General features: G+C 35.2%; 2 protein-coding genes across 2 annotated transcripts; both read right to left on the bottom strand.

Moving 5' to 3' along the window:
- Positions 1-4190: 4190 nt before the first annotated feature.
- Positions 4191-4445, bottom strand: LOC147477121 (ATP synthase small subunit 6, mitochondrial-like). The gene has a single exon (XM_086583692.1). The coding sequence runs from the start codon at positions 4400-4402 to the stop codon at positions 4235-4237; it is 168 nt and encodes a 55-aa protein (XP_086439818.1). The 5' UTR covers positions 4403-4445; the 3' UTR covers positions 4191-4234.
- Positions 4446-5170: 725 nt separating this feature from the next.
- On the bottom strand, positions 5171-8282 carry LOC147477120 (uncharacterized). Its single transcript, XM_086585924.1, has 4 exons — positions 8219-8282; positions 6474-7217; positions 5626-5688; positions 5171-5481 (listed from the first exon to the last, which is right to left on the bottom strand). Exons 1-4 carry the CDS (start codon positions 8280-8282, stop codon positions 5171-5173), a joined length of 1182 nt encoding a protein of 393 aa, XP_086442050.1.
- Between the last annotated feature and the right edge of the window lie 15767 nt (positions 8283-24049).

Below are 24049 nucleotides of genomic sequence, written 5' to 3'. Positions count from 1 at the left end.
GCACGTAGCCTTCATCCCTAAGTCTTTCAACATCTCCTTCATTACTGGATACTTCTCTGGGAGTGTGTTACCTTTAGGCAACCATCGCCTCAACAAGGATAAGAGTACTGTCATACCAGCTCCAGACCAACCAAATTGCTTCTTTACATTGTGAAGTTCTACAAGTGCAGAGAGAGTTGTCTCGGGACCCTCACATGCAGGATACAATTTTTCAGTTGCCTTTTTCTTATATTCATAATACCTCTTTCCTAAGTCTGGTTCAGGAACATAAGGCTCATCAAACTCCGGTCCCAGACTGCCATCACCCACAACTCTTTCATGCAATCCAAAAGAAGAGTCAACAAAGTTTCCCATCCCAATCCCGACCTCCCCAATAGTTTCTTCCTCGGTGCCTTCCATCTCAATAGCAACATCACCAATGGTTGTTTCTCCAATATTTGCAACCATTGGAGGATGAACGGCAATGTTAGATAAGTCCTCACCATGTAAAGTCCATACACAATAGGACTTCTCTATACCGTTTGAGACTAAATGGTGCTCAACATCTTTATAAGTCAACCAATACCTATTTCGACACTTCTTGCACGGGCAAGGACACTTCTTCCCACCCAAACTTCCACTTTGCAAATTTAAGAAAACCTCGACTCCCATAGAATAGATCAGGCCTCTTTTTCCTTTTCACTCATCCATTCTTTGTTTATTGGTTCGGACATTCTATACTATATTTAGACACCAAGGGAAATAATGATCAGCATAAATAATGCAGACAATTAGCTATCCAAGTACAAACAAAAAGCAAGAAACAAACGGCATCATAAGATTCAAATGCAGGTAACATTGTTTTCAATCCATAAGGGCAAAGAACAGCGGTTAGAACACTAAATTTTGCAGGTGTATAGCTCGTCATTAATGCAACATATAATTTCCATCATATCTACAACTCAAAACTAACAAATACTATGAATATATGTCATGCGCCCATATTTTTTCAGAATGAAAGAGCCACTAGGAAATTGTATTTGTGAGTACATATGCTACTTTAGCACTACCTATTGATTTGATTTATTCTAGTGCAAGGCAACTAATGAAATTAAATATGCACCAACCTAAAAGAAAATGTCTAGCCTAGTTATATTCTTATGTCCTCAACAACTAATTATCGCATTTCAAGTAGTATGTAATCCTGGAGCTATGTACATAACCAACAAAGAAGCAAACTTTTATAACCACATCTATTAAACCAATAAAGATTAATATTTTACCTCAAAATTAGACTTAGCAGCAACAAGTGAAACTTTTGAGAAAATCAGTCAACCCTTCAAAAAAGAAACATATCAAGTATGAGAAAATAAATTCCAGTAGTTGAAAAGATGAGTCAAAGAAAGAAACCCCCAATTTATATATATATATATATATATATATATATATATATATATATATATATATATATATATATATATATATATATATATATGTTAAAAGTAGTCTACCTTCATATAATCTGATTTCAGTAACCAAGATTCTTTCATATAGTATACTTTTTATTTATAGAAAGAACAATCATAACACCAATATGGCCATCCCCATACTGTTATTATCCCTCTCCCTTTCATATAAACCACCTCCACCTTATCTCCAAGTAGGAGCAAATGTGCAATAAAGCCCAAGTACACCTTACGTCTGTAAGAGCAAGACACCTCATGCTACAATTAGACCCTATATGCAAATGACCAGTCCTACCTTAGGACTAAAGTGTTTCCCCTCCCCTCCCCCCACCCCCCACCCCCCACCCCACACACACAACTAACTTTAGTAGTAAAAGTATTCCTTGCTGCCAGTGATTAGAACTACTACAAACATCGTACTTTGGGGCCAAATTTTCAAAATGAACCCATTGTCTGGATCGCTCAATTTGTGGATATAATAATTATAATATTCTCCTATTCTATCTAATGACAACATCTTGTAATCTTGGACATCATCTCACACAAAAATCATTAAAGCTATGTGATTACAAAGAAGGAAATCATGATCTTAGTCTGAACACCCATACTCATCATCGACCAAAACGCAAATTAAACAAAATTAATTTCGAAATTAGAATACACTTGCCGAGAAATGAAGAAAATACAATAAAAGCACAAACTTACAGATTAGAAGAAACTTTTTGTAGAATGCAGATCGATTTGTGTACCAAACACATGGGTTATGGATTTCACCTCTTCAAGAGAAGACTTGTAGTATTTCAATAAGATCCGTGATAATCTGAATCGATGAGTCGTCAAGATCTTGGTTCAAAGCCTTAAAGTCATTTTTCAAGATCGCTTCTCTATAAAACAAAATTACTCAACCTGCCACTATTATTATTCAGTACATGCAAAACATAATGAAAAAACTTTTTTTTTTTTTTGTCAAATTCAAACAACCGGATGAACACTAACGGTCCCTCTTTGAGTTCATTAATCAACTAACAATCGAATTCCATATCTTACAACAATGAAAAATAGTAGATTCTTTGTCTAATAGAAATCCCAACATTAACTAATAGAAAATAGAAAGAACAAGAAAAAAAAAAAACTAACTAGGGGAAACGATCCCCCCGGTGACTACTAACCGCTCCAAGTATCTTATACCATTGACCGGTTCCATAACACACTCGTTTCGCGTAAGAAACCACCACATCATCAACAACTTTCATTCAAATGAAACATGTAGAACTTAATAAGGTAACAACTTATCACCATGTGTACAAGGTACACTAGTTAATAAACCATTTTGTTATACAAAAGTCAATAGGAACTAAGGCCAACACAATCTCATCCAAATCACTTATTCACAAACGTACTTTTTGTACATTATCAATTCTAGATAATAGATTCCAATAGTCCAATACCAATGATACTTAGATAAGTCCAAAAGAAAATAGTACCAACTAATTCTTGCAATTAATTAAATAGTTAAATTAATAAATCCATAAAACGAGGGGTATTACATAGGGTCTGCTTGTGTCACTATGATTAACACACTAGTCAAGAACAATTCTTAATAAATAATTAGCTCGAAATAGTAACATGGATTTGTATTAGACAAATAATTGACTATTTTTCATTGGAAAACAGATAGAGGAGCTTACCAAATTGAACTTCCAATTTAGAGCCTAAAATGATGCATTTCATTCAAACCTAAAATCTTAGAGAAGCAGAGGCCTTGTCTAAGTCACACGGTCAACTCACACTCATCCTTTGAAAAGAAAAAGGAAATAGAAAGAGGGGTAAAACTAAAGTATAAATTCAACTAAAAATATGACGGCAGAATCGTCAAAGCTGCTCGTTGTTTCTAGTCATTGTCTTGCAGGTGGTCTGCAGAGGGATGGAAAAAAGAAAAATTGAAAAACATTTCCTAGTTGAACTGTTTCTAGAATTGTTCCAATGAATTTAAGAATTGCTGCAATTTTTGCAAATTTAGCTAAAAAATCAAGCATTTTCCGACGAGAACAAGCACAATGCACCATCAGTAAAATTTCTAACTACGATAATACAATAGAATACTGATGTAACAAAGAATAAGAGCCAATATGTCTTACTAATAGCATATAGAGTAGAATACCGACTTAAGAAACAATGAGAGGGAATGTGTCATACAATTGCCAATTCATATTCTTCTCCCTCTCACAGCAATTTAGAGCTTATCCGAATAAACTAGCCCTTCAACGGAATTCTGCACATAAACATGTTTACAAACAACCAACAAAAATGAGAGAGAGAGATAGGTAGGTATCGGTAAAAAAGCAACCTTTTTTTTTTACTTTTCTATGATTCAACTACTTTTGAGATTTCAAGCATTTAGATTAGCCAACATTCACTTAACCGGCATAGAGACCACTGAATTCAGCACACAATGTGTTCGCAATCTACAATCTGCACAACCATTGCACGCCCCGCCATGCATGGAGGAAACGCGACTAACTAACTGAAGACTAAAGGAAAAGGTTGCATTTTCATACATTTCGACCACGGTTTTACTTATCCATCCGAGGAAAAACAAGCGCATTTAATGAATTGAAGTCCAACTTTTTCATAACGTCACCTTTATTGAGTTCAAAAACAGCTATTTACTTCAAAACAATAAATTTAAGAAACATCGTTTGTTTTTCGAAAGCATTTGACAAGATAGAGCTGAACTTTGCGATCAAGATAACAGCCCCAAACAAACCATCGCTCCAGCACTCCTCGAATCACCTCTTGTGCCTCTGCACAAAGGGCGAGTTCTTCTTGTCCTCCTCGGTTAGATTAAGAGTCATCTTAGTAATGATGGCCCCAGTGACAGCAAATCCAACCAAGAAAGGCCAAGTTCGCTTCCACTCTCTCTTGAAGAAAACAGGCCATGGATCAAATTTCCTCATTTTTTTTCTCTCTCTTGTTTGCGATGAAAAAAAAAAAAAAAAAAAAGGAAATCGAGCAGAATCTATATTGAGACTGTAAGAGGAAATCGAAATCGAAAAAGAAGTCAAGAGACTAACCTGGTTCGTCAGCAATATTTCACAACCCAAAAGAGAAATCGAAGAAGATGTGAAGGAAACCCAAGATCTTTTCAGAAGGCTAGGGTTCTATAGAGAGTGTTTTATTTTATTTATTTTTTGGTTTCCTCTTCACGAAAAAAGTGTTAGCCGAACAAAAAAAAAAAAAAAGGGAAACAGAGTCGCGATACCAAATATTGCCCGGCTTTTGATATTTCTTTTCATTTTTAATTTATTTTACCTTATTTTCCTTTTTACTCAAGGATACAAGTGTTACTCTATCCTAACATAATCGTCAAAATATTATTAAATATTAATTCCGGACTTTAAGTAACGCTTGTGGTAAGACGTAACGGATATATCTGTTACTTAATAAGTAACAATTATTTCCGTTACTAATGGAAAATTTGCACTGTTACAAAATAGCTATTATGGTGTAGTGGCAGTAGCAACAGGTAAAATCAGCGCCAACTTAATCAGCAAATAAACAAGTGGGTACACAATGTCTTTCTTCGTCTCAACCATTTTTTTGGCTAGGCCGCTAATTCCATTTACTTCACCAAACTTAGTATCGGAACGCACATCAATGATATAATTCTCAAGCTGATCCGCTAATTCCATCTGATCTATCTCTGAAAAATCATCGGGATAAAGTCAAGCAAAACGGATCAACTTTTGCTTATCAAAAGCAACAAACGATTCACTAGGATCAAGACACGCCATACAAAGAAGTAATTCTGTGTTTGCTTCATTAAACCGGTCGTTTAACTCTTGAATTTGCAAATCAATACAGTGATAGAATAATCCAACACGATAGTAATGTAAATTGGTGTTTCCTTCTGCTCTTCGTCGAGACCTCCCTCGAGCCATATACCTCTCTTCCATATTTGGAACAACTACATCATGTTTGACACATAGTGAAGAAACTTCAGTCAAGAGACTATCCCACCCATCATCTCTCATCACTGTAAAAGTTTACCTTTGTTATTTTAACAAGAGCCATAGCATTGACAATGTCTTGGTCTTCACGCTGCAAAGCCTTTGACAAATCATTGCTAATTCCTAGTATCGCTTTCATCAAATGCAAATTGAAGATAAATTCAAAAAACCTGTGACTGAATCTAATAATCCGTAAGCCTCACCTCTTTGTTTCGAGCTTGAACCATTTTCCGCTACATTATCGAAAGCACATCAACCTTGAACCATAAGTGGTTATCATGCCAAGAAGTGTATAATAGTGTGAGCCCCATCGAAAGTGTCACCGGATCGTTTAAGACTAGTCTCTTGATTCAACCCTTTGCCACTTGAAATTTCTCCACTTTGTAACGCTGCAACAACTTTAGCCTTCATTGCATCATGACATATCCCCCGCTTACATGATGCTCCAACGGTATTTACCACATTAGAGAATACTAAAAAGGTTAGCGATTGACTCATGGTTCTTTGCAACCGCTACAAGGGCTAAGCGAAGGCGATGGGCAAAACAATGAACATAAAATGCGGACTCATTCTCCTTTATTACAAGTGCTTTTAGGCCATTCAAATCACCTTGCATATTGTTGGCCCCATCATACCCTTGTCCACGCAGTCTAGATATGCTCAACCCATGCTTGGAGAACAACTTATCGATTGCCTTTTTAAGTGTTAATGCACTAGTTTCCTTAACATGCACAACTCCAAAAATCTCTCAATCACTTAACCTTTCTTATCGACATAACGCAAAACAACTACCATTTGCTCCTTAATTGATATATCACGTGCTTCATCAACTAAAATAGCAAACAATGAATTTCCATAATCTTTTAGAATAGCATTTGTAGTTTCCACAGCAGCCGAATTTACAATATCTTTTTGGATATCAGGCGATGTCAATTTCCGATTTTTTAGAAGCATTATCAAGAACTTTCTTAATAACCGTTATGATCTTTTAGAAACCGTATAAGTTCAAGAAAATTACCTTTATTGATCGACTCATCCGATTCATCATGACCACGGAAAGCTAAACCTTGTCTCAAAAGAAACCTAATGCAATCGGTTATTGCGGTTAGGTGTATTCGATAATCCCGCCGAACTTGGTCGATTGTGCGTGAAGAAATGTCTCGATATCTTCGCTCTTGATTTAACAAAGCTTGTGCTGCCCTATAAGCAATATTATGAGCACTATTTGGTCCTCCAACGTGCTCCTTTAATTTGGTTTTTCTTTCCCAATTAGTAAACCCCCTGTGAGAAAAAACATCCCCACCTCCTTGTGCCCCCTTATTAGGTTTAAAGAGATAACAATATAGACAAAATGCGGCATCCTCGTGAATACTATATTCCAACCAACTAAACTCCTCATACCACTCTTCCTGAAAGCGTCGGATTCTCTTGCCTCTTGTTCTTGGAGGAAAAGCATGATTAGGCTGGCAAGGACCCCTAAGCAAATATGCTCTTCTCACTGAGTCTTGATCATTAGGATGATAATCTGAAATCTTTTTTCTCAGTGCAGGGTCTCCCTGAAGACTAGACAAGTCAAGTTCTTCACGATTTTCACGATGAACCCGCTTTGACGTGGGTTGTTCAACACCACCATCCTCAATTTCTTGGTGACTTCGCTTTGAGGAGGATCCTACTTCAACACTGGCAACAGTATTTGTTTTATTAGGTGGTTGAGTAGGTTGAGTAGGCAACGACTTTCCTTTGATCAAATATTTTAACATATCTGTTTAAATAATTAAAATAAACCATTAATCAACTGAATTGAAATTGCACTAATTAAAATAAACTACCAATGTTATTGTGATATTCAAAAAAAAAAATAAATAAAAATATGTGGTTTAATAAATTCACAAAAAGAATACAAAAAAAATTAAAAAACATGATTTAGGAATCAATTTAATATGAAAAGACAAAAAATAAGATAGAAAATTTAATAATATTAGACTTACCTATAAAACTTTAGAAATTATAGATAGCTAATTAGAATAAAAGAAAGAAATGTGAAACTATGGAAAAGTGGGATACCTGTGGGTTTTGCTCAAATTTTTGATAAAGAGTCAAACTGGTTTGTTTCGTTGCTTGGTTTCGGTTTTTATTTGGTTTCGGTTTGTGTGTATGCTTTTTATTATGTCTTTTGTCGGTTATGGGGTATGGGTTTTTAGTTAGACTTCGAATGCAACCCAATAACTTTTTAGTACTTTATAACTTTAGTACTTTACTTTATATAGACACGTGGTTGTACTGTTCACTTAGTGATTTCCTTTATACAGACACACGGTTATATTGTTTACTGTTGGAGTTTTTTTCGGATATGGTTTTTTGGTTTTTGCGAAGATGTGAATAGTAAAAAAAAAAATTGTTAGCGAAAGTTGAGGGTGAGCCATGGCGTACCCTGGCCCCCCTGGCTCCGCCACTGGTCATATCCTATCTGTCCCTCCCAAAACGGGAAAAAAATAAAAATTACTGGTAGCAGCCCCCGTGTCGGAGAATCTTGGATCCGCTCCTGCCTTTGTTGAAAGTTAACGCTAGGGTAATTATCCGAGGGAAAGGATATGCCCTGCCAATGACAAAACTAAAGATATTTATTGAGAATATTCACCATGTTCCATGTCCCCATGTCGTAACCTCGATGTCAAAAGCACAGTAGCATATAACCTACTTCTCCCCAAAATTATGCAACAATTTATAGTCCCCAGCTATGCATTAATAAGGGACAACACTGACCTCCATCTGTTTCATAAATGGAAGGTGTAGGTCCTGCCCAGTTATAAGTTCCCTTTGAAGTCATTAATAATATTATAGGTTCTACTTCTATTTGCGAGTTGAACGTTAATTTAGATAAATATTCTGAAACCTCTGTTTTCATGTGCGAAGGTTCTCCCAAAATCCCCTGCAAGTTGGGAAGCCCGTCCTGCGGTCTGTTAATTTGAAGTTTGAGGTGCTGAAAACATTTCATTCCACGGAATAATGCAGTTTCTCAATATCTCTCCTTTGGTGGAAACTCTCGCTGTCCAAGTGAGTCAAGTGACTAAGGTAAGTTTGTGAGATAAATAATACGTATGCTTATGACCCAATAAACAATGAGGTCCATGAATATGCTCTAGGCAATATTGACTGGATTGATATTCAGGCATATGTGGAAAGCCTTGTTTCGATTGTTTCATATTCTGGTGGAAAGACAAAGGACGAAGACATCAAGCAACAACGAAAATGGGGTAAGCTGATGAAGTGTTGTTCTTCTCTTATTAATTTTTTTGAACGTAGTTGTATGTGGTACTTGCATTTAATTTGTTTAGGGTTATTTAGGAATTGGTCATACTTATTTAGGGGTATTTAGAGATAAGTCCTAAAATTATCGATTATTAGGCTTTAGTCCTACTTCTATCGATTGACCTTGAGTCAATACAATTGACCGTGGTCAACCCATTTTATAATAATATAATTTTCATTTTTTATGAAAATGACCAAACTAGTCTTCAGCGCGTTCGTAGGTGACTTTATATTGGACCGTTGGAACACCAAATTAAACAATAGACACGTTAATCTTAAATCTCTCTTTCTTAATCACAATTCCTTCTCTGGGTACTTCCCATTTTCAGTTATATTTCTCTCTAGACTTCAAATACTAGATCTTTCTTACAATAACTTCATTGGGTTCAGTTCGGTGGAGTTAACTCGTTTAGACGGGTTTCTATCTTAAACTGAATTCAAACCGGTTCAATGGAACTATTCCTCCATTTAACCAATCTCTTCTTCGATAATAATTTCATCGGTGTGCGATTACTCGTAACACTTGCTTTGTTAAAATTTGATGCCCTCTGCGTTTTCGCGCAATCCTTTGCTATGTGGTGAGATTATAAACAAGGTTTGTAATGCATCAAAGTCCCCATTTTTTTGCGCCATGGAATGCATCGGGCGCCGCCCCAAGACAATGGGGGCGGAGACCAACAGCTTAAAAGGAGGTTTCTCATCACCCCATTAGTTAAAAAGCACAATAAAGTTGGTCTAGTTTTGGGTTTTTAGTTGGGATTGTTTTAGTAATTGGTTTTGTTTTGAGTATTTTTTTTGGGTTGTGAGGAAAAGAAGAAGAAGAAGGCAGAAAGTTTCAGTGCCATTGACATTACTGTCTTCTGAGTCTACTTCTACTTCTGTACATGTAGAAGAGAATAGTGAGTTGGAATTGAAAGTGAAGGAAATGGATACGAAGAAAAGTGGGAATTTAGTGTTTTGTGGAGGTGAACAGCAGGTTTATTCATTAGATCAATTGATGACTGGTTCAGCTGAAATGCTTGGAAGAGGATCAATTGGGACCACTTATAAAGTTGTTTTGGATAATAATTTGATTGTTTGTGTTAAACGTCTTGATGTTAATAAAACTGCAAATGCAAGTCAAGAAGTGTTTGATTGAATGATTTAGAAAAAGAGTATCTGTTTGTTTTTATATGGAGGATAGTTTGGTCATTTTCATAAAAAATGAAAATTATATTATTATAAAATAGGTTGACCACGGTCAACTGTGTTGACTCAAGGTCAATTGATAGAAATAGGACTAAAGTCTAATAATCGATAATTTTAGGACCTATCCCTAAATACCCCTAAATAAGTAGGACAAATCCCTAAATAACCCATTTGTTTATTTCTTGGTAGGATATAATGAACTGAGCATTTGTTTTTTCCTGAAAGATGTTTGATTATGGGTTTATGCAGGCAGCAGGCCCACCCTACCTGTAATGAATGAGAATTGAGGATCAAGAATTTTCTTACTTTCATTAATTGATTTCACTCGTTACATCATCACTTGTATTTACAGACAACATTTACAGAGAAACAGAAAATAGTTACAGGGAATCTTAAGTTGTTCTAACTACTAACAAACTTAACAAACTAATAGCAAACTTTGTTAACTGTACGTGTACAGGTGTACATATATCAATATACCCCCTCAAGCTATTAATGGCACAATTGATAGCTTGTTTTGAAGAAACTGAAGTCTTGAAGTAGATAACCCTTTGGTAAAAATGTCTGCAGTCTGATCCTCTGTACAAACATACTTGAGTTCCAGAACTTTGTTGGTTACAAGTTCTCTAATGTAATGGAAGTCCACCTTAATGTGTTTAGTCCTTGCATGGAATACTGGACGCAATTGCACTTAAGTTATCACACCACATAACTGGTGGCTTTGGCAGAAATATATGAAGGTCTTTTAACAATGTACACAACCAAAATATTTCTACAGCAGTTGTAGCAAGTGTTCTGTATTCTGCCTCTGTTGAGGATCTAGACACTGTGTTTTGTTTCCTTAAACCCCATCCAATTGGTGATGTACCAAAGAATAAACAGCCTCCAGTAGATCTTCTATCAAAGACACAACCAGCCCAATCTGCATCAGCAAAAGCAGTGATTTCCTGATTTTCTTTTTGCAGTTGAATTCCATAATGAATTGTACCCTTTAAAAATCTGAGAAATCTTTTGATTGTTGTTTGATGTGTTGTTCTAGGAGCTTGCAAAAATTGACAAACTTGATTAACTGAATAAGATATGTCAGGTCTGGTCCAGCTTAAATATTGTAATGCTCCCACAATTTATCGATATTCAGTAGGATCATTGAGTAACTCTCCACTCTCATTATCCAGCTTTGTGTTTGTAGCACTTGGTGTTGTACATGGCTTGACATCTTCCATAGATGCTTTTTGCAGAATATCATGAATATACTTCAATTGAGAGAGAAATAAGCCTTGACTGTTCCTTTTAACTTCAATACCCAAAAAGTAGTGAATATCACCCAAGTCTTTCATAGCAAAAATATTGCTAAGTTCATTGACTAAAGTTTTACAGTAACTTGGAGAATTACCTGTCAGAAGAATGTCGTCAACATAGACTAGGACATATGTTTTATTGTTGGAAGTCTTCCTGATAAATAGAGATGTATCAGCATTTGATATAGTAAACCCCATATCAAGTAGAGCATTCATGAGTTTCTCATACCACTCTCGAGGTGTCTGTTTCAGGCCATAGAGAGATTTCTGAAGCTTGCATACATACTTCTCTTTAGACGGCACTATGAATCCAAGTGGTTGATTTATATAGACTGTCTCTGTCACACCCTAAATTTCCAGAAAATTTAAAATAGGGAATTATCCACACCCTATTCCATCTTCTGAAAATCCAGGATGAAACAAAACCCTAATAACCCATTAACAACCACGATATTAAAATATGAGATCAAATTACAACCAAACGAACAACTCTTAATGTACAAATTCAAGAATTTACTAAACCACTCTATTACATCTGTTTCAAATCAAGACTTTATACTTCATAAAACTTATACCAGTAAGACTCCAAGAGCGAATCCCAATCAAGCGTCTTCATCCGCTGCATTCCACCATCTATGTTCCCAAGAACACACCCACGTTGCAAAACAAAGCAAACATGGGTCAATAAATTGAATTTGCTGGTATGAATAGATTAACAACAAAATATATATAATAATCTTTCAAATTAATAAATATAACATTACTAACCATTTCAACTTGGAAGACAATATAGTTCCGTTTTCCAAAACGACGTGTAGTTTCTTCCCAAGTAAGATTTCAATCCTAATATACATTTCCAATATAACTCACAATAGAAATACCACTTATTACATACAAATATGATAACTTAATTAAATATTGGTTTGATACACATTACCTTTAAGTCAGCACGTCGTCTCAGGGTAGAATATTTACATCCCTGCATAAAAAAATTAACAGATCCTACCCTCTTGCAAAAACAGAGTTAGACAGCACTATAAAAAAAATTATCTCAGCCAGTTAAATTTTCATTCATAATCAAACCTCATTTAAGACATTGAAGTCTAATTAATACAACATAGTTCGTCCAGCATATTCGGGGAAAACTACTTATCATACCACCTATATCAAGGGTAGTCATTCACATTACATCATTATGTCATAAAATTTCCAAGTGTATAACTATATATCTCAAACTATTACAAGTCATTAATGCTTTCATAATAACATATCATTTTAGAGTCATTCCACAATCACAGAAAAGATCACAAGCTTTCAATAATATTATTCCCAGTCACACTTCACATTCATAACCTCACACAAACCACCTCTATATTTCTTTGTAAGAAAGCATATACATCATAATACATAAATATTCATAGGCACTAACTCACTCATACGTAAAATCAATATTACAATTTGCTTATTAATTATCTCGTTGACTCATTTATAAACAGACTCAACCCAACCTTTAGTTCCTACTCCACGATTTGCACTCCACACATTTGCCAAATCACACATACGCGTGTGCCTCTCTCCCACCGAGTATCACTATATCACAGCCATCTCTGGGCTTTCCATACACATAATCACAGCCTCTTTGGCCATAAAATCTCATGTCATTCATGGCACATTCAATGAATACCTTGGGTCATTCCCGCCACATTTAAGGAATACCCATCATAACACTAACAGGCCATTTATGGCACATTCAATGAATTCCCTGAGTCATTCCCGCCACATTCAAGGAATACCCAACCCTACATTCTCGTACATTCAAGGAATACGACCAACCCGCAAGGCAAATACCTTAGTTCCTCTCTAGGGCAGTCCAAACTATTGGGTCATTCATGGTACATTCAATGAATACCCGGGTCATTCATGGCGCATTCAATGAATACCCATCTATCACATGACATCACAAGTCATAATATCTCATTACCAAATCGAAAGTGGAGAGTTCTAAAGATATGGGCGACACATTAAAATATTATTATCACTTATAATTATACTAACATTACTCATGTCAAAACAGACCACACATGCAGAGAGTCATTTTCGCGCGTCAAGGCAAATCAAGCACTTAAATATTATTGAATGTAAACAGACTTATAATCAAACAAATACAATTTATATAACCACACTCATAAACACAATATCGTAAACAAATAGTTCATTAGCCCAAATTCAAGTCCGCACACACTAATGTCCAAAATAGATCCACATATATTAAAGTCTATATTCATATACAATTTCTATTTCACACATATATATTTATGTAGTCTCAAAACAACACTAATTTCTAACACAATCATATAGTTATCACACAAACTAATATATATATTATAGATATAGTGTAGTATAGTGGCTGCACTTTTGCTCAAAGCTACCTACGTATCCAAATCTTTTAAGATTGGAATAAAGCATTCGTAGTTCTTACCAACCACATAGTCAATGCTATAATTTTCCTACATTCATCCAAATGACATGTAACTTAATTATATAGAAACTAAGGTATGTAGACATATTTTTTCATGTAAAACTCAAAGTCCCAACCTCAGCCCATCTAGAAGAAAACTTAAGTTGAAAACGGTAAAAATCCTAATTTTTCAGCAAACTAGATTTCTGACGGACTATCTTCCGAATCACACAACACTTTCCACAAGTGTCCAAATGCATCGAGGATTTTTGCGTTGAAAAGCTAACACACAGAACTTACTTTCTTATGTTTTACAAAAATACTCAATTTCATTCTAAACGTTCGATAACTAAGCTCGAACACAGTGCGCAGAAACTGATTTCTAACGCACTGTTTTGTGCCAGTCAAACTTTCAAACACCATAATTAATTTCATGGGCCTTGGAATGCGATGAGGCCAATTGGAATAGAAAGCAGACTTCCAAATCTTATTTTTTTATGTTTTATAAAAATTCTAACTCTCACCCTAACTATTTTAAAACTGGACTTGAACACAGTACGCAGAAACTGATTTCTGACGCACTGTTTTCTGTCAACCAAACTTCCAAACCTTATATCTATCACCACAGGCCTCGGAATGTGACGAGGCCAATTGGGTTGGAAAGCAGACACATAAAACTTATTTTTTCATGTTTTGGCGAGAGTTTGAATCTGACCCTAACTATGTGAAAACTCGATTCCAAACCAGGCACAGACCAGATTTCTGAAATCAGAAAATTCTAACGTGCCAACTTCCGAACACCGTAACCATATCCACAAATCTCGGAATGCAACGAGGTCGATTGGGTTGGAAAGAAGACTCAGAAAACTCACTCTTTCATGTTTTGGTGAGAGTCTGAATCTGATTCTAACTAGGTGAAAATACGGTTCCAAAACAGACATAGATCCTGATTTTCTAAAGACAGATTTCCAACTGTGTAACTTATCGACGTCATAACTTTTCACATACACATTCAATTAGAGACTTGATGCATACAAACTAAGGACTCGTTGAACTTATCCTTTGATGTTTAGACAAAGTCCTCATAAAAATGAGGTATACACTATCCCAGCTCTAAATTGAGGCAAAGATAATCGACAACAACTCTCCCGGACAAATCGGTATTTAACATTTACCAAAAAGAAATCTTAAGTATTTAAATCCATACTAATGACACCAAAACAATGAACTCAACGTATGCGCAACATCAATTTGTTTAGAACTCTTTCAAGATCAGTCCACTATTTACAAGCAAGAGGGGTAGAAAATACAAACATCAATATAAATCTAATGATCAATGATAGGCCAAACTCCAATTCATTTACCCACGTACAAGAATTTGTAAGTACTTCCACAATAGACCAACACCAATATATTAAATTCCCAATTCACTTTAAGTTCACTAACAACATACCTATTGCATATCATATACAAAAATCCCTTAGAATCCATATAAAAAAAAATCAATAGGCTAACTACTCAAATTTATAGATTTTAAGAACATCCAATCATACACTAAAAATGGGTATAGAAAAGAATGATTACTCACTCGTGATACGCTCTGGCAGCTATCTATCAGTAGATTTCCAGCAATAATCCTTCTTTCTCCTTTATGTGAAAAACTCTATTTTTATTTTATTTTCTGTGTGTAAATTAAACTTTACGTGTGAACTCATGTATAAAACCCCTTTTTTTTCAAAAACCCCTTAAAAATAGGGAATGGGGTTTATCCTTTTTACCTTATCTCTTTCTAATGTTTATCCTTTTTTTTTTAATCTATTATTATTATTATTATTATTTAATTTTATATATATTTAATTAAAAAAAATAAAAATAGGGGTGTTATAGTCTCTTTCAAATCACCATGTAAAAAAGCATTTGTGACATCTAGTTGAGTTATATTCCAGTCATTCTGAACAGTAAGAGCTAGAATCAATCTGATTGTTGTTGCTTTGGCTACTGGACTAAAGGTTTCATTAAAATCAATACATGGTTTTTGATGAAATCCTTTAGCAACTAGTCTGGCTTTGAATTTGTCTATGGTGCCATCTGCTTTTTCCTTGATTCTGAATAGCCATTTATTAGCAACTACATGCATACCAGGGTAATATGGAACCAGAATCCAAGTCTTTGTCTGAATGAGAGCATTGTACTCGGTTTGCATTGCATTTCTCCACCTTTCATCTTTAATAGCTTGACTGTAATAGGTTGGAACTTTTGGTTGAGACTCAACTTTGGAGGTGAACACAAAAGAAAGAGGATATTTTGTTGCAGAATATACTTTCTTCTTGAAGATGCCTGATTTAGATCTTGTTTGTATGGTTTGATGTGGATGAGTTTGAGTTTTTGAAGGAACTTGTAAGGTGATAGAAGAAAAGGGACTGGATGCTGGACTAATATATGTTTGAGTTTTTGAAGGAACTTGTAAGGTGATAGAAGAAAAGGGACTGGATGCTGGACTAATATATGCAGGGCTATTGGATGCTGGACTTGTATGAGTTGGAGAACTGACATGTTGATTGAGAGGTTCATAAATTTGTAAAGAGGAACTAACTTTAGGAATAGATGGAATGGATGTATGAGTGCACTTCTGAAAAGGAAAATTGTATTCATGAAAGAGGACATGTCTGGATGTGTAAACTTTTCCAGTATTGGGATTTAAGAAAAGTTTTGCAAAAGGAGAAATAAACTGCAGTAAAGATGAGGGAATTCTTTTTATGAGAAATACAATTGTTTGAAAGATTTCAACCCAATATTTGGGCAATGAAAGTTCTAGCCATCTCAGTGAGATGTCTGTGTTTTCTTTCAGGAATACCATTTTGTTAAGGTGTATAAGGGCAAGAATACTGCAGATTTATTCCACTTTGAAGTAAATTTTTTTTTGAATTGAATGCTTTTGTATTCACCTCCTTCATCACATCTAAAACATTTAATAGTATGCTCAAATTGCTTTTCAACAGAAGCTTTAAAAAATTGAAAAACTTGAAAGAAGTCAGACTTTTTATTCAATGGAAATATCCAGGTGAACCTTGACCAATTGTCAATAAAGGAAACATAGTACAAATATCCATGAACTGATGGTATAGAGGATGGTCCCCAAAGATCACTATGGATGATATCCAAAGGTTTATTTGTACATGATTCAGATGAGGAAAAAGGTAATCTAGTGCTTTTGCCTAGTTTACAAGCAACACAAAAAGACAGAGAATATGTTTTGCTGTCTAAAACTAGACAATGACTTGACAAAACTTTATTGAATGTTTGATCAGACAAATGTCCAAATTGTTGATGCCAGATGGTCTTTGAAGTTCTTTCTCCAACATATGCAGAAGAAGTAGGTCCTTTATTCATGTAAAAAGCTGATGAAGAATGAGATGGATGTTGATGAGATGCAGTTGAAGGATTGAGGTGTTGAAACTTGATAGAATAGAGACCATTTTCATGATTCCCTTGTAAAAGGATCTTCCCCTTCACATTTTCCTTCACAACAAAATGTTCGAGTAAAAGTAATGCTGCAATTATTGTCTTTAAGAAATTTATGCACAGAGAATAAATTTTGAGTAATGCTAGGGACATGCAAAATGTTCTTAAGATGAAAAGTGGATTGTGCAGACTGTACAGTGCTAGAGCCAATATTAGATATTTGCAAACCTTTTCCATTCCAATATGCACTTCGTCAGATCCATTGTAGTCTTGATGCATGTTGAGATTTGAGAGATCCGCAGTTATATGACTTGTGGCTCCAGTATCTGCAATCCAGCGTGAGTCATTCATTGGATTCCCATAAGCATGATAGGCATTGTAAGCAGTATGAGTATTCTCAGAAGCAGTGTAGGCATTTTCATTTAAAGAACTTCCATAGATTGTGTTTTCTTGTCTTTGTGACTGATTCTGAGCTGCCACAGCTTGTAGTTTTGCTGGTGGATGTCTCCCTTGATATGAGTGGTTCATTCTATGATAACAATCAATTGCAATATGACCAAGTTTGCCACAAATCTGACACTGTGGTCGCTGAGACATATTTGGATCACATTTGTTTTGAACTGGATAGTTGGTTGGAGTTGAGGGAGATGGATTTGAATATGAACCTCTCTGGAAATATACTCTTCCTTGATTGATATCCTCTCGAAGATCCATCCTGTGTATTGACTTTTATGATTACTTGTGGAGGCAACAACCAGTCACATCCTGTGTATTACACATGCATCGTGAGTTGAGCTGTTAAGGATCCCCTTAGATCTCTTGTATGCCTTCCGAATTGCCTTCTATATGTTCTTGCATACCAAGTTGAAGTTGGTTGCTTTTGGATCATAGAACATTTTATTTATGTACTTCCAAATAGAAACCTTATAAGAGGGTTTATATTTGGAAGTTAAAGAATTGATGCCGCTGCTTATAAATCTCTTATAAGAGGGTTTCTGTCCTTTCAAGCGAAGATAAGTTCCAGATGCTTAGATATTGTGTTCTGCACCTGAAATTTAGTTGCTAAGAAGCTCCAACAATCTACGGAAAAATGTGCATTCACACAACAAATGTTGTTTGGAGTCACAATGGTTCAGGCATCTCGATGCAAGTCTGAAGTTAAGTGCTTGTAGTTCGTCGTCTGTATACATAGTATGGTTTGAGTGCAGTCTCTAACTGCTTCATGTGCTGCTGCCCCAGTAAGGTTGCCACAAGGCGACTGATCCAATATTAGCCCATCTTCCATGGTAGAGTTAGGTTGCTGAAGCAGAGAAATATCAGCTCCTAGCTTGTTTAGTAATATCAATGAAACTGTAGTCGGAAATTTCCCCTTATTATTGCAAGATTGAACTCATCAGTATTCAAAATGAGCTGGACTACTCTCGGGATAGAGGAGCTTATTGCGAAAAGGCTTCCCAAGTTTCCTGCACAGGAGGAAGTGAGTTCTGCTCTTGATGGATCGTGTGGGACAGACAGAGACACCAAAAGAAAGTTTCTAAGGAATAAGGATAGAGCAAGCGAGCGAGTTAGAAGTTTACAGAGAAGTTGAGGTGGTGATGATTTAGTTAAAAGATAAAAAGATTGCTGGCTTGTTGCGATCGGAAGACTGTTGCATTCAAGGAATACTTTATTTCACATCCCGAGTTCCCAGGGGCAAGATATCGAACAAAATACTGTATTTGCAATTGCACACTATCCAGATGTACTTATTTGGGGAGCTAATCATCCAAAACATACGAATTACTTAATCAATCAGTCCACAGTGACCATTCTCTCGTACGGTTATACCATATACCATGTCTGATAAACAGCAATTATAGTAAAAGAAGCAATCAGAGTGTTATGTGAGGCGTTAGAAAACTTCTGCATTATAGAGATCCCACAACCTGATACTTGGGAATTATTCCATTTGTAAATGCTGTAGGAAACAAATCTACAATTGACTATAAAAAAACAATTGAAAACAATGTTTGTCTAAAACAAATATCTCTCCTTACATGTTTTATGGGGCAAACATAATTTGCACACCTATTGAATACAAAAAGGGCGCACATTAAAGATTTTGATTATAACTCAGGACAGACATAAACGAAATACTCTCATTGAAAATTATAGCTGGCAAGCCGCAAATCCGCAATTTTAAAACCTGCTGGAGGGTAAATCAAGAGGACTCTCAAAAGAATTTTTTTAACGACAAAAAACTTATTGTAAATCTATGGTTCGAAATGTACCACAAACTTACTATACCAACAGCTCACAGAAGTTCTTTGCCTAGGTGTGTAGATTAAGCAATAGGCATTTATTCTGACTATGAACTGTAACAACAAAAGATGAATTTACAAACAGTTCAAAACACATTAAAACCAACTAAATTTAATTAGAATCTGCACATAAGAACATAAACAAATTTAACACTACAGCTGAAAAAAAGGGCTCACCTTACGGCACAAACCTGAAAGTCTGAAACTACTAAATACATCCCACATTTCAGCTCAGCTACAACTTACGGCTAATCTCAGGCTGATCAAGCTTATTCTTCTTCCAATTCAAAGGCAAACTTCAGGAGCCAACTTTGGGGTCGTTTGTTTTTTTTTTGGCCTCTGAATGCTGAATGCTAAATGCCCATGGGTGAACTATGAAAAATATGTTTGTTTTATGTGAGAATGACTTGGCTCTAAAGACATGAATATAAATTATTTGGACAATTTTATCCCTGTTATCAATTTTGAACACAAACTTATAGTTTATAAAAACAAAATATTTGAATTTTTTCGATCAACCCTAAATTATGTAAAGTTCTACACTTTAATCATATTTATTTTAGTTGATTGAGTGTTTTAATTGTTTATTGATTGATTGGATTCTTAATTGGCTCAATTATGTTGGTATTTCAAAGTTAAATATATTTAATAAGTATTTGTAAAGAAATATAGTGTTATAAAAAATCGCCCGATTAATGTCAATTCATTCTCGACCGATTACACTTGCTCTTCAAACGAGTATTTACTCAAGTAGTGATTTAACTGCATGATAAGTGCTCAAAAGTAATGATTTATAATCCCAATTATGTGTATGTTAGTCTCTATTTTATAATTAAATATTATAATATGATGCAATTTGTGTTTTTACAGGTCAAAGAACCTAAATGTAAAATATGGAGGGAAAAGAAGTCAAACAAGTCAAAAAGGAGTCACTGGGAATTACTGCTAAAAGGCCTAGGGCAAAAACGTCATATTTGTCTCCATAAGTGTCAAACCTAATGAGACTCTAAAAGAGGATAATAATTGAGTTAGAAGAGTCTTCAATCTGATCTCAAAGCCTTAATTTCGACTTCATAGGAAGATGAGATCAACATGGAAAAGAAGTCAGAGTTTCACAAGAATTAGGAAGGAAAAGTCGAGAAAGCTGCGCAAATTGGGAAATAACTGCAGGCAAAATGAGCCACGTCCAACTTTGGTCCAACCGAATTTAACTTTTCCAGGATTGCTTCTAGAAAGATTACAGAGAGTTTGACACCAAATAAATATAGGATTCGGATCTCTATCTAGACGAGCATATAAGCCAATATATAAGGCACAAAAACCTCAGTTTACATAATCTAGGAAATTTTGTGTTTGCATCTTAGATCTAGAATTAAGAGAGAAGAAAGTTCAGACCTTTTCACCATTAATAGCTATAAAGATTATTCCTTTTCATATTGTGTTCATAGCATAGTATGAGGTGCTAATCTCCCTTCTCTTGGGAGGGGAGACGAAGCCTTTTTCGTATGTTTTAGTTTAATTCTTCTTCTATCATGTTTGAGTTTAAATCCTTCATTGAGTTTCTTCTTATTCGTCCATTGATCTAACGCTCCTGTGGAGGTTAGGAGGTCTTAGGGTAATTCATGATTGTGTAGAGCCAAATACCATAAACCCTAGATTCTTTTCTTCTAGTTTTTAGCGTTTTAGTGTGATGATTGGATTCTTTATGACACCTCAATTAGTTGTATGGTTAATGCCACGTGTGGATTTTCCATGGCACCTAGAGTTGTATATTGAATGTCACTTAAAGCACAATTTGGTTAGATAGAAGATATCATTGGAGATTGAAGAAGTATTTGATGGAAAGATAGAAAACACATTGAAAGCCACATATTATCATCATGGTTATGAGCATAAGGTTTGTAGGTATGGTGAGTTTCTATTGGTGATTTATATTAAACATGATAGGTAGATCTATTAGACTAATTCTATGATTTTGGTGGATTCATCTCTCTCAAGATATTCTCTCTCTTGATTCATATTCATATATTTAAATTAGTTTATTTTATGCATAGTTTAAATCTCAAATCAAATCAACCATATATTAATTATTACTTAGCCACATCTTTTACTTGCATCCATTAGAGTAACTTATATTAGGAATTTCTATTATCATCACTTAGTTATTTAGAGTAGGATTGATACCTTGCTAGCCACTATACTAATCAATATTTAATAGGCTAAGTAAGATTTGCAAAAGATACCTAACACAAACAACAACATATAAATAATTACGTGTTGCGTGCTTTTTCATTGCACAACTTTTATAACCATGTTCTTCGAAATATAGAAGCCATGCAATAACAAAAAAATATAGAAGACATTTGTCCTTTTATTTTTCTTTTTATATAAGAATTTTAATTAAAATATAGGTAATAAAATACATTTAATTAAATAATGAAAACCATATTTTCTTTTAAACAAGTGGCTATAATAGGATGAATATCATCAAATAAGGATGCCTTCTTGAGACATCATAGTCTAACTTTCTAATTGAACCCTTCGTTTCAAAAACCTACCTCTTTCTTCTGGTTTAAAGGTTCGTTGGGCATATTATTGAAACCCATCTTTTTCTTCTTTGATTATCCACCATCGCCCCCTTAAATTGATCTTAACTTATTAATGAGGAAAGTTGATCTCATAATTTTAGAGATGGTTCTTTAAAGATTGTTGCTTCCATTACCTATACAAAAAAGTTAAAGACTCAAGGCAAGCAAGTTGGAGGGGTTCATCATGGATCGCATGTTTGCGTAGTAGAGCGTGGAGATGAAGGGGCAACCTTAGAACTTGGCAACTCAAACAAATAGATTCAGCATTCAGGAGGAAGATTGTCACGGAATGCTGAAGACCAAAGTTAGCATTGAACATTGGAGAGAAAATAAAAACAAACAACTTTTTTAGTTGCTGAATGTTGAAAACTAATGATTCAGCACCACTAAATGCTGAATCAAAAAAAAAACAAACAACCCCTTAGCCTAATCCCTATTCAACTCAGACTTGCAAATAACATAATTGTGCAAGTAATTAGGGAAACTTTCCAAATTCCTGAATCCAGGATAGATAATACATAGTTTGCATCCTAAAAAGAACACATGAATTCAGGTCAACTACCTCAAGTAAGGTTATCCAAATTCTTTTTTTTTGTTGGCAAGCCTGCTTTAAATTAGATCAGTAACTCTTTGGCGAGCTCCAAACCTCTGGTATCATCACCCAAAGGTTTTACCGACTTTGCTAGTCTGTACCTACAGTTATCCACATTCTACAGCATGAACATATTGAAAACATAAACTTCAGAGCATCAGGTCTTATATTAGCAAATGAAAATGTCCGAGTAACAAAATAACCATCCGAAACGTAAAACCAACATGATGAATCAACGTATATCATATTAGTCACCAAGCAATCAAAGCATCCAAAATCTGAGAACATAGTTTCAATAGTACTACTCCAAGAAATAGAGAGATAAAAAAAACAACAAAATACCAAACTATAATACTACTCCAAGAAAGTCTGAGTACTAATATGTGATAAATCAAGACTTAACATCATCCATCTTGCTTCCCACAACAACAACATCCTCAGGGTTAGCAACATACACCATGTGAGGGTCATCTTTAGTATCGTATCAGCGTTCTCCAAATCGGGCATGTCGTCCTCACCTTCACCATCAGCACTGCCCTTTGCCAATCCTCTTCAGCATCCCGCGAATCTTGTTAGCAAACGTATCGATAATTTTGAAGAGACCTTGGAGTGCGTCCTTCAAACCCTCATGAAAGTAGCCGTCCAGGTTTTTCATCCAACCCACTACACGCATCAACTACATCAAAAACAGTAACCATTGATCACAAACACATAAACAACTCATAAACCCACCAATCAAAACATTACAAAAAAAAACGAACAGTAACCAAGAACAAACAACTCATAAACCCAACATCAAAACCAAGAACAAACAACTCAAAAACCCATCATCAAAACAGTAACCAAGAACAAACAACTCATAAACCCATCATTAGAACCATCATCAAAACATTCAAGATAAACCCACATTTAATTTCCTTGCTGTGAACGAAGTTAGAGCGGTCCGCAAAAAGTAGCTTTGGGGTTTGGATTGAGGGAGGGATCCATGGGAGGTTAGAGAACGCTTTTATTAATTGTTAGGTAGAGATGAAGAGAGAGAGAGAGAGGTAGATGTGAAGAATAGTGGAGATTAGAGAAGACGAAAATAGGATCATGTTAAAGTGAACTTCCAAACATCTTCGTGTTTCGTGTATATTACTATATTGTATTATTCATTTTCATTCTAGAAACCACCACGTGTCAGGCCGAAAACACTTCACATAAAAAAATTGTTTTTTGTTAGAAATATTCAAAAGTTTTATAGGGAAACAAACATAAGTTTTTTTTTTCATTTGGCCCACATTTCCTTATTGTGAACGAGGTTGGAGCAGCCCGCAAAAGGTAGATTTGGGGTCTGGATTGAGGGAGGGAGCCATGGGAGGTTAGAGAAAGTTTTTGTTAATTGTTGGGTAGAGATGAA

The sequence above is a fragment of the Coptis chinensis genome, chromosome 9 (genome assembly GCF_015680905.1).
Source record: "Coptis chinensis isolate HL-2020 chromosome 9, ASM1568090v1, whole genome shotgun sequence".
NCBI classification, from domain to species: Eukaryota; Viridiplantae; Streptophyta; class Magnoliopsida; order Ranunculales; family Ranunculaceae; genus Coptis; species Coptis chinensis.
Note: the sequence above shows the minus strand (reverse complement) of the source record. Positions and strands in the feature narration are given on the sequence as shown.